The sequence below is a fragment of the Orycteropus afer genome, unplaced genomic scaffold, assembly GCF_000298275.1.
Source record: "Orycteropus afer afer isolate SDZICR_OR568_19922 unplaced genomic scaffold, OryAfe1.0 scaffold00063, whole genome shotgun sequence".
Classification (NCBI taxonomy): domain Eukaryota; kingdom Metazoa; phylum Chordata; class Mammalia; order Tubulidentata; family Orycteropodidae; genus Orycteropus; species Orycteropus afer.
The window spans coordinates 6,657,179-6,668,847 of NW_006921650.1; the positions used below are offsets into that span (position 1 = coordinate 6,657,179).

Sequence of the window (11,669 nt, forward strand, 5' to 3'; positions counted from 1 at the left end):
GCTGCCCAGAGTAATTCCTAGGTTAATGTAGAGGAAAAGTAAATAAAGAGAGTATTATAATACTGTATTCTAAGTGTATGACACACACACATATATGAAATATAATGGGAGTAGACAGGAAGGGTCTCAGTGTGGATCTAGGAAGACAGGATCAGAAAACGCTTCTGAAAGAGGTGATTTCTAATGAGAAGTAAAAGTGCATAAGGTGCTACATGGGAGGAGACTTCCAGTAAGATGGTGGAATAGGCAGACAAGCTACACAAACCCTCTTCAACAAAGAAAAGAGAAACCAACTGACAGAGATACAGAAGATAATCCTGGAGCCCTGGGCTTTGAACGGAAGTATACAGAAGGATTAGGCACCAACTAGTGGAAAAACCTGAATGAAAACAGTGAGTACGGAGATGGTCGGAGCAAAGACTGTCAGCTATTCTGATGGACCCAATAGCCTCAATATTTCCAAGTGGTGTGGGACATGAGAATTGACCTAAAGATCAGCCCTGGTTGCCAAGTGCTGCAGGGATGACTGCACTGGTAGCCTACGACTAGGAAGGGAAACAGCAAGGAGGGAGACAACCTGAGCTGTGGACTTTTGGGTGTTCGGAGGGCGCAATCATCTTGATTATTTATAAGCGGCGCTTATTTTGGATATTTAAAGTGACCGAGGGCGCAGCCATTTTGAATGTTTACAAGCAGTGGCCATTTTGGATTTTAAAGTGACAACATTCTCTTTCGGATGCCAGGGACCTAAGGATAGGCTTCATTTGCCAAGGATGGCAGGGACATACAGGAGATTGACAATGGGAAAGGAGACAGGTGGTGAGTGTATAAGTGCTGCCAACTAACAAATAGCAGAGGACAGCACAGTACCCTGATTAAATAGGTAACATCCAAAGAAAACACAAATTGTAGGCAAGTCACTCCAACATACAATCACCAATTAAATATAAACACAAAAGGTCACAATGCCTCGTAGACAACAGAGCATCACAGTCCACACAAAGAGGCAAGAGAAAGGAGGAGGAACAAGGGATCAGGACACATCCCTGAGGAAGATGCAGCACTGGAACTTCCTAATAAGGAATTTAAAAGAATTATATTTAGGCACCTTCAACGAATTGAGAGACAGATCAAGGAAAACACTGACAAAATTGAGGAAAACACTGAGAAGACCCTAGAATACTTTCAAAAGACAATACAAGAAAAAAATGACAAAATAAATGAAAAATTAGAAATGATACAAAATCTACCCACAGAAATCCAGAAGATTAATTCTAAATTTTCAGAAATAGATAATACATTGAATGGGCAAAGGAGTAGAACTGAATCAATGGAAGACAGAATCAGTGAGACTGAAGGCAAAGACCTCAATACTTCCTTGGAAAGGGATCAATCAGAAAAAAGATCAAAACAAAATGAAGAAAGCCTAAGGTTCATGTGGGATACCATCAAAAGGGATAACCTATGTGTAACTGGAATTCCAGAACAGGAAGAGACAAATAAAACCACAGAGAAAATTGTCCAAGATTTGTTGGAAGAGAATTTTCCTGGTACTATGAAAAATGAGAATACAGCCATTCAAGAAGTCCAACAAACCCCAAACAGGATAGACCCCAAAAGAAAATCACCAAGACATATCATCATCAAACTCACCAAAACCAAAGACAAAGAAAGAATCCTGAAAGCAGCATGGGAAAAACGAAAAGTTACCTACAAGGGGCAACCAATAAGACTAAGCTCAGATTTCTCAGCAGAAACCATGCAGGCAAGAAGACAATGGGATGGTATATATAAAACCCTGAAAGATAAAAATTTTCAACCAAGAATTATATACCTGGCAAAACTGTCCCTCAAATATGATGGTGAAATTAGGACATGTCCAGATAAGCAGAAATGAAGGGAATTTGTTAAAACTAGACCAACCTTACAAGAGATGCTAAAGGGAGTCCTTTGGACAGACAAGTAACAACAGCCATCAACAACTGACCATTAACACACATGATGGCATAACCCAGAAACTAAACCAGCTATAGAAGAATCCAAATTAAATAAGCTTACAAGATTGTAAACAGGGAACCAGAGACATCAATTGACAAATGAGGACAACTACAAACCAAAAAGAGGGAAAAAATTGTGTAGTTATAGAACTTCTAGATGGTAGGGAAGTCAAGACAACTACAAGATAGAACTGACTATTCTAAACTTGGGAAGAAAATTATAAATCACAGGGTAACCTCAAAAAAGAAAAGTACATAAGGTATAGAAATGGTGAGATTGACAGACTAGGCAAAGAAGCCTGGGTCATGAAGGTTGAGGTCTACTAGAAAGTTCAGATGGTTTAAAGGTCATTAGTTCAAATCCACCAGCTGCTTGCGGGAGAAAGATATGGCCTGAGAAATACCACGAGGCATTCTACTCTGTCCTATAGGGTTACTATAAGTTGACTTGATGGCATTGTGGGTAGGATATACAAAGCAGGAAAAGAATGTCAAATGTAGAATCCAGGAGACATCAATACTGAAAATAGTGATTGTAGAGTTACATAGCAAATTATTAACAGTGATGATCAAGAAATAATAAAATATGGAGCTTGTAATTTTCTTCTTGTCAAGAGATTATGTAAAAATTTTGAAAGCTGGCATTCTGTTTGGATATAGACAACAAAAACTTAGAGTCAAATAAATAGTCTCAAAATGACTTGAATAGAATTAACTACTCGCCTTTCTCTTAAAAAAAATTTTTTTTTAAATCAGAAAATACTTTTCTTTGAAATAAGCTAAAATTCATCTATCAAGTGAGCATCGAGAGGGTCCAACTCAGCCTGTGACAACTTCCAGAATGGGTGCCTTAAAAGTCACAGAGAACTTGCAATACGCTAAGTTTATATGAACATTTAAGAAAAGTTGGTTATTCCTCAAATAATAACCCCTAAAATGGACAATTCTCAATTGACTTCAAAAGTGTGCCCTGTGAACTTCGTGGAAATAGCTTTTTAAAATAAATAAAATCAACTAATAAATAATAACACGATCCTTTAAGTATTTAATTGAACTACCACAATTTCATGCTGGAGTGAACTTAGGAAAAATTAATGTCAAAACTAGAATCAAGACTATAGATTTTAACTTCTAACTGCTCAAATTAGATATACTGCAAAAATTAATCAATGTACAATCTGACTTACTAGCTCAATTTTTAAAAAGAAATTTCCTATTATTTACAGCCAGTATATACTTCAAAATAACAAAATGTTCTGGGGAAGCTGAGCACTGCAATAATCACTGCACAAAAAACAACTCAGCCTTGTTTAACAAATTGTTTTGTTTTATATTAAAACAATAAAATAGCCATTTCTTAATTCTGAAAAGTTAAAAAAACACTCATATTATCACATGTATAAGACACTGCTTTTATTACCATGAGCTCGAAGTAAAGCTTCAGCAGTAAATAGTGGAGCCTGAAGCATGTCTGCAGTTTCCACAATAAGCATATCTTTTAATCTCCGAAGATCCTGAGGCCTTAATCCTTCATATGGCTTTGAAAAGAAGAAAAACAAAGTTAAATTGGCTATAATGTTCTTAGGAAGTAATTTAAATGTCTATAAACAAATATAGGAGTTCTGGTGACACGGGGTTAAAGTACTCAGCTGCTAACCAAAAGGTTGGCAGTTTGAACCCAAATGAGGCAGTCTGCTTCCGTAAAGATTTACAGCCTTGGATACCCTATGGGGCAGTTTTACTGTGTCTTATAGGGTCACTATGACTTGGAATCAACTCCATGGCAGTGGCTTATAAACAAAAATATGTAATCATCATTTTTTTAAATTTCCCACTTTCAATTTGATTATTGAAATTAAAAATGCTCTTTATGCTTCTCTATCATGGACTTCAAACTACCCTTTTTCAAGTCTCTTTTGAGCTGGAAAGTGGATGCTGGGGCTCATGTACTGTATCATTCTAAAACAAAACTATCATACTACAATGACAATATCATTTTACTTTACAGTGCTGAAATTTCAGATAATACAAAAATGTATTAGAAATGAAAATCTGTAATCCCACTGTTGAGCAATAATCAAAGTTTTTGTATGTTTCTATCTAGTCTTTTTTCTTTGCAAATAAATTGAGTTTATTTAGGCTCACGGTTTAAAGCACTGAACCACCAAGAGTTTACACTTATTAAAAATTTATAAAAATCAACCTCCAACACACCTTTCTTTTTCTCAAAATCACTGGGGATATTAAAGAGCTACCAACACTGGCTGTGAACAGTTAGCAGTGATAATTCTTTTTAAATTTATTTAAATTACTGCAAAAGGGGCAAGGAGGTGGCATCTTCTGACCTCCTCTAACTTCACAAGAGGAAGAGAGAATCACCATCAGCAGCCCAAGGCTTGTTCTTATGAGGCCAGACATGCCGCCACCCTTCAGTCCACTTAACAACTTTGACACCAACCTTTCCTCCTGCAGCACCCACCACCTCTGCTGGGTTCGATAATTTGCTGCAGTGGCTACACAGAACTCACAGATTATGGGGTATATTAGGGAAGCTCCAGGCTACAATTCAAATTCAGGAATGCATTCAGGATACAGTTCTTCAGTCAGGACAGTCTCTCCTCTGCTGTGCCCTTAGACACACCTCTCTGGCCCTTGGCCTCTTGGCCTGGCCTCTGCCTCTGTGGGCCAGTAAGCCTGCTGCTCTGTCCCGTGCCTCTTGGTTCCACTGCCACCGTCTCTCAGTTAGGCATCTCTCTCTCAGCCAGCCAGGTGCCTCTCTCTCAGCTGGGCATCCCTTTCAGTGAGAATGACCATCTGTCTCTAGGAGGGCTCCTTTTGAACCTGGCAGAGTGGCCAAACCAACCAATCCCAACATCAGTGTTTTACACAGCTGAGAGAAAGCAAACTTTCCCAGAGGATTACTTTGTACTGATGCAAAAGAAATACTCCAGATGGATGACTTTAACAATCAGGATTTAAAAAAGCAGCTACTCAGTTGCTCATGGCAAATTCCACCAGGAAGTTAACTGCCAGTCTCACTGTAGGAAATAACTACTACCAGCTGCCCAGCCAAGCTGATACATATTTGCTTGGTCCCACCCAGTAATCGGGTGGTTGTTACAAAGACTATGGCTAGAAAAACCATACCATGCAACTCACTACACTGCAATTACTTAATTGGAATTTATTCTTTTTAAATGATGATGAAGATAAGCTAAACTTCGTATCGCACTGCATTGACAATCTACCGTATGTATTCAGCTATAGTGACCTCAATCTGTAAATATACAGATGTCCCATGAATTTAACTAGAAAAAGAAATGAAAATTTAATCCAAGCTATCCTACATAGGGATGGCATTAATAACAACAAAACCAAACAAACAAAAAACACTGAAATTTTATCCGAACTATCCTTAGAAAAAGTCCCAAAACCATGAAGTATTCTTCATTTTTAAGCTAATTTATGAAACACACTTCCCCCTGAAAAAACCTAGCAAACTCTTGCATGGTTAAATTTGTAGTATTCACTGGAGGAGACCAGAAAATGGTATAGCCACTTAGGAAAATAGTATGGCACTTGTTCAAAAAGCTAGAAATATCTTATGATCCAGCAATTCCACTCCCAGGTGTATGTATGCCTATGTTCACTGGAATGTTATTCACAATAGCAAAAAGATGAAAACAACCCAAATACCTATCAATGGAAGAATATATAAACAAACTGTGATATATGCATACAGTAGAATACTATGCAACTATAAATAATGAAGAGTCCATGAAACATCTTATAACATGGATGAATCTGGAGGACATTATGCTGAATCACAAAAGGATAAATGTTATATGATCTCACTTCTATAAAAAGTCAAGAATAAGTACACATACAGATAGCAACATTTTTTGATGGCTACTGGGGATGGGAGGAGGAACCAAACCAAACTAAACCCACTGCCGTCAAGTCAGATGCGACTCAGCGATCCCTCCTTGGGTTTCTGAGGTGGTATCACTACGAAAGTAGATTGCCCAACCTTCCTTCTGAGGAGTGGCTGGTGGGTTTGAACCACCAGCCTTCTGGTTAGCAGTCAGACGCCTTAGGCACTACACCACCAGAGGAAGAGAAAAGGGGAATCATTTTTTAAATAGTAGACACTTTGTTAATTGTGGTGATAGGAAGGGCATAATACCCAATATGGGAGAAGTCTGCATAATTTGACCAAGGTAAATGAAGACATTAAGTACACGAGAATAAGGGACAATTTTGGTAAATGCTATAACATATACAATTTCACAACAACAGTAATAATAACCAAAATAATAATCTAAGTATGTTAATTAGGTAGATGAGAAGGCAAGGAAGGGTAGGACATCTAGATTAATAGAAAGAGAATAGAACAAACAGAATGGAAATAATGAGAATGCTGATATATTATGAAAATTGTAATTAACCAATGTCATAGAACAATTTGTATAAAAATTCTTTAAAGGGAACCTAATCTGCTGTGTAAACTTTCACCTAAAATACAATAAAATATTAAAAATTATAAATTTGTAGTACTCACTGCAGTATAGAGCTTATACACTATGTACATATACCCACTCCTCACTTGTCAACATGGTTAGGTTCCAAAGACCACCAGGTTGTTAAAGAAAAATGGAGGATGACCACATCAGATCATAAAATTGAGGATAACACTATTACATAACTGCCAAATTACATCACTACATAATTGCCATATTATACCCTTATCTAAGTGTCAAACCACTGATAATCATGGCCCAGCCAAATTGACATATAACTTTAGCCATCACAGCCAGCATTATTCTTGCTTTGTACCTCAGCATTGAGTACTGCTAGATGTACACAGTTAATGTGCAAAATAATCAGATTTTTTTTTCACTATCGTAAATGCAAAATATTTGACAAAAACCACAGTCAGTAAGTGAGGAGTAGGTGTATATGCGTTCTGAGTTCAGAGTTGGTACTCTAAGTACTCTACTGTCTTAGTAATCAGAGCAAATACTTCCTGATATTCCCAATGATAGCAATTGTACATTTCCAGGTCATATTTTCTAAATGTTCTTTTTCAGATTAGTCATGATTCTACCTCAGTTTTGTAGAATCAAATAAGCAGAGAGAAAATGGTTAACTTAAACATGATTGTACAGATTATTATTTTATTTAGAAACAATGCAAGTAACTAATGGAAATAAAAAACCAGCTTTCTTGGCTACTCTGATATAATATCTTGAAAGGTTTGATTTTAGATTTATTAAGAAGGTATAATATAAAGCAACCTGAAAAAACTCTTTAAATGTACTCAGTGACTTCCAGTAAGATGGAAGAATAGGCAGACAAGCTACATAGACCCTCTTCAACAAAGAAAAGAGAAACAAATTGACAGAGAAAGAGAAGATAATCCTGGAACCATGAGCTTTGAAAGGCACAATACAGAAGTGGATTAGGCACCAACTAGTGGAAACATCTGAATGAAAAAAGTGAGTTCAGATGGTTGGAACAGTGCACTGTTAGCTACTCTGACAGGACCAACAGCCTGAATATTTCCAAGTGGCACTGGGACCTGAGAATTGAACTAAAGATCAGCCCTGGTTGCCCAGGGTTGCAGGGATGACTGTGTTGGTGGCCTACGACTAAGAAAGGAAACAGCAAGGAGGGAGATGCCCTGAGCTGTGGACTTTCCACTGTTCGGAGGGTGCAGCCATTTTGATTGTTTATAAGCGGTGGCCATTTTGGGTATTTAAAGTGACCGAGGGTGCAACCATTTTGGATTTTGAAGTAACAGCATTCTCATTCAGGTTCCAGGGACTAAGATAGGCTCTCTTTGCCAAGGGCGGCAGGGACATACATACAGGAGGCTGACAATGGGAAAGGAGACAGGTGGTAAGTGTATAAGCGCTGCCAACTAGTGAATAGAGAAGCACACCACAGTACCCTGCTTGCGAGATAACATACAAAGAAAACAAAAATCGTGGGCAAGTCACTCCAACACACAATCACCAATTAAATATAAACACAAAAATGTCACAATGCCTAGGAGACAACAGAGCATCACAGTCTACACAAAGAAGCAAGATAAAGCAGGAGAAACAAGGGATCAGCATACAGACCCAGAACACATCCCTGAGGAAGATGCAGCACTGGAACTCTCTGACAAGGAATTCAAAAGAATTATAGTTACGTATCTTCAACAAATTGAGAGATAGATCAAGGAAAACACTGACAAAATTGAGGAAAATACAGATAAAACTGTAGACAATACAAGAAAAAAATGACAAAATAAATGAAAAATTAGAAATGATACAAAATCTACACAGAGAAATTCAGAAGATTAATACTAAATTTTCAGAAATAGATAACACACTGAAGAGGCAAAGGAGTAGAATTGAATCAATGGAAGACAGAATTAGTGAGATTGAAGACAAATACCTCAATACTTCTTTGGAAAAAAAATCAATCAGAAAAAAGATCAAAACAAAATGAAGAAAGCCTAAGATCATGTGGGATACCATCAAAAGAAATAACCTACATGTAATCGGAATTCCAAAAAAGGAAGAGACAAATAAAACCACAGAAAAAATTGTCAAAGACTTGTTGGAAGAGAATTTTCCTGGTATGATGTAAGATGAGAATATACCCATTCAGGAAGTTCAATGAACCTCAAAAAGGAAAGACCCCAAAAGGGAATCACAAAGACATATCATCATCAAATTCACCAAAACCAAAGACAAAGAATCCTGAAAGTAGCACAGGAAAAATGAAAAGTTACCTACAAGGGGCAACCAATAATAATAAGCTCGGATTTCTTGACAGAAACCATGCAGGTGAGAAGACAATGGGTTGGTATATATAAAACCCAGAAAGAGAAAAATTTCCAATCAAGAATTATGTACCCAGCAAAACTGTCCCTCAAATATGATGGTGAAATTAGGACATTTCCACATAAGCAGAAATTAAGGGAATTTGTTAAAACCAGACCAAGCTTACAAGAGATGCTAAAGGAAGTGCTCGGACAGACAAGCAACAATAGCAAACAACAACTGACCATTAACATACATGGTGACATAACCCAGAAACCACCCAGCTATGGAAGTATCCAAAGTAAATAAGCCTACAAGATCATAAACTGGGAACCAGTGACTTCAATTGACCAAAAAAAGGGAAAAAATTGTGTAGTTACAGAACTTCTAAATGGTAGGGAAATCAAGACAACTACAAGATAGAAAAGACTGTTCTAAACTTGGGAAGAAAACTATAAATCACAGGGTAACCACAAAGAAAAATGATAAACCTTCACATTAAAATAAAAAAGAAGACCAGCACAAATATTTAGCAAATATTAAAACTTTTGCAATGAAGGAAGTGATAACACAATCCATAAACAAAACGAGCTCAGCACAGAAAATTACACGGAACAAACAAATCAATACCACGAAAAAGCATGTAACAAAAATGCAACAAACTCATACTTGTCCATAATTACATATCTGGTAAGTGACTTAGTTTAAGATTTATGGATAACTCTAATGCCTCAACAGCAAGAGAATTAACAATCCAACTGAAAAATGAGCAAAAGATATGAATAGACACTTCAGCAAGGAGGATGTCCAAATAGGGCAGAGGCCGAGGTTAGACAGAAGTGTGCCTGTGGCACAGATGACAAACTGTATCCTGAGTTGTTTTTGATCCTCAATTGTAACTGTAACTACCCGAATAAACTCTATACTTGTGAGTGTTGTCTGTGAGTTCTGTGTGGCGACTGCAGCAAATTATCAAACCCAGACGAGAAGTAGTAAATGCCATGGGAGGGGCAGTTAGTGTCAGAACTGGCAAAAAGGTTGAAGGGTAGCAGCATGTCTGATCTCCATCTCATAGGAATCAGCTTTGGGCTTTTGACCTTGATCCTTCTTTCCCCCTGGGAAGTTAGAAGAGGTCAGACACCATCCCCATGCCAATTTTACAGTTACACTGGAAGAAAAATAGTTCTTGAAGAAAAAACACACACTACCTTCATGGACACTAAACCTATTCACTCTGAATCTTTGCAACATAATGTAATTAGGTCATAGTAAGCATTTCAATACATTGCTCAGTCCCAAATGGGCACTAGTTCTCTCTTCTGCAAGAAAGATTAAAATGAAGGTGGCTTTATCTTTCCTGTTGCAAACATAAACTGCTTCTATTTTCAGATTAAACACAAACCAGTAATAATCTCCAAAACAGTCAGTACTGATACAGAGGAACAAAAAGGAAACTAAACTAAAAAGAAACAGGATATAAAAGTACTATACCTCTTTTGCACAAGTGCATATTGCTGGTACCAAAAGATCATTTAAGAAATGTGAAATAGCCTACCAATCAAACTGCACTACTTTGATATCATGTATAAAATAATAGTGATCAACAAAAACTAATTCAAAAAAGTCTATGACATAAAGCAGTTATGAAATAGGCCAGGTACTGGTCTAAGCATTTACATGTTGTTGTTGTTGTTGTTGTTATGTGCCGTCGAGTTATTTAATGATCATTACAACCCTATGCTATAATCATGATCATCACCATTATTACTGTATTTATATACACATTTAAAAAGTATATTCACCATGAAATTACCAGAAATTGACTTGATGAATCATAGGTTACATAAATTTTAAACTTTACTAGATGCTGTTAAACTGTCTCAAAAGCTTTTACCAATTTACATTTCTTTTAGTACTACACTATGAGCTATGGTGGTATTGTGGGTAAGGCATTTGGCTATTAACCAGAAAGCTGGTGGTTCAAACCTACCAGCTGCTCTATGGGAGAAAGATGAGGCAATCTACATTTATAAAGATTTACAGCCTTGGAAACCCAATGAGGGTCAACTATGAGTTGGAATTAATTTGATGGCAGTGGGTTTGGTTTTGGTTTAGTACTGTATCAGAGGATCCCTTCCCCACACTCTTGCTAGGTAAATTGTATATCATCAGTATTATTATTATTATTTTGGCCAATGTGGACAAATAAATGGTACCTTGGTAATGAGTACTATAATCTTCTGATTTAATTACAAATTAAATTAAGATGGTGCATTAGAGACAAACAGTTGTAAATGTTTTTTAATTTAATCACATCAACATTATTTCTGGAATATTTTCAATACTGTCTTCTGACTCTATACTTTTGTATTATACTGATTTTTATATTAACCATTTCCATGTCTGATTCAAGATCATGAATTGTCAAAAACAGACAGGAAGGCAAATAGGAAGATACCTGAATTTGATGTCAGAAGAATCAAGTTCCCTTCACTGGATCTCGGCAAGTTATTTAACTTGCTTCAATTAAAAAAAAAAAGCAGAGAAGTACAATTGTCATGTTCTGACATGACTGTGTGGATTCAACAATCATGTGAAGATGCCAGCAAAATGCTTAGGACACAGGCCTCCCTGCTCCCCTCTCTATGAGTACTTTATCTAAATAAGCGTCTGCAGTGTAGTAAATTACTTAGTGTGGCTTTTCTACCCATAAGTCTTTGTAAACTCCAAGGTGGGATTTTCTATGAGCAACTGAGGAACTATCCACCTGGGTTATTTCTGTTGGGCGTGGCACAAAACAATGTTCTGGGAGGTGCCCACTCTCTCTCACATGCTTAGAGTTCTGATGCTGTGA

The 11,669-nt window shown here is 37.0% G+C and overlaps 1 protein-coding gene across 1 annotated transcript in view; it reads right to left on the bottom strand.

Annotated features, from left to right (window-relative positions):
- Nucleotides 1-11,669, bottom strand: part of ANKIB1 (ankyrin repeat and IBR domain containing 1) — a 166,589-nt gene that overhangs the window by 99,097 nt on the left and 55,823 nt on the right. Inside the window, exon 4 of the mRNA XM_007939818.2 lies at nt 3,418-3,535. Within this exon, the coding sequence (XP_007938009.1) occupies nt 3,418-3,535 (118 nt within the window). The remainder of the gene's footprint in view (nt 1-3,417; nt 3,536-11,669) is intronic.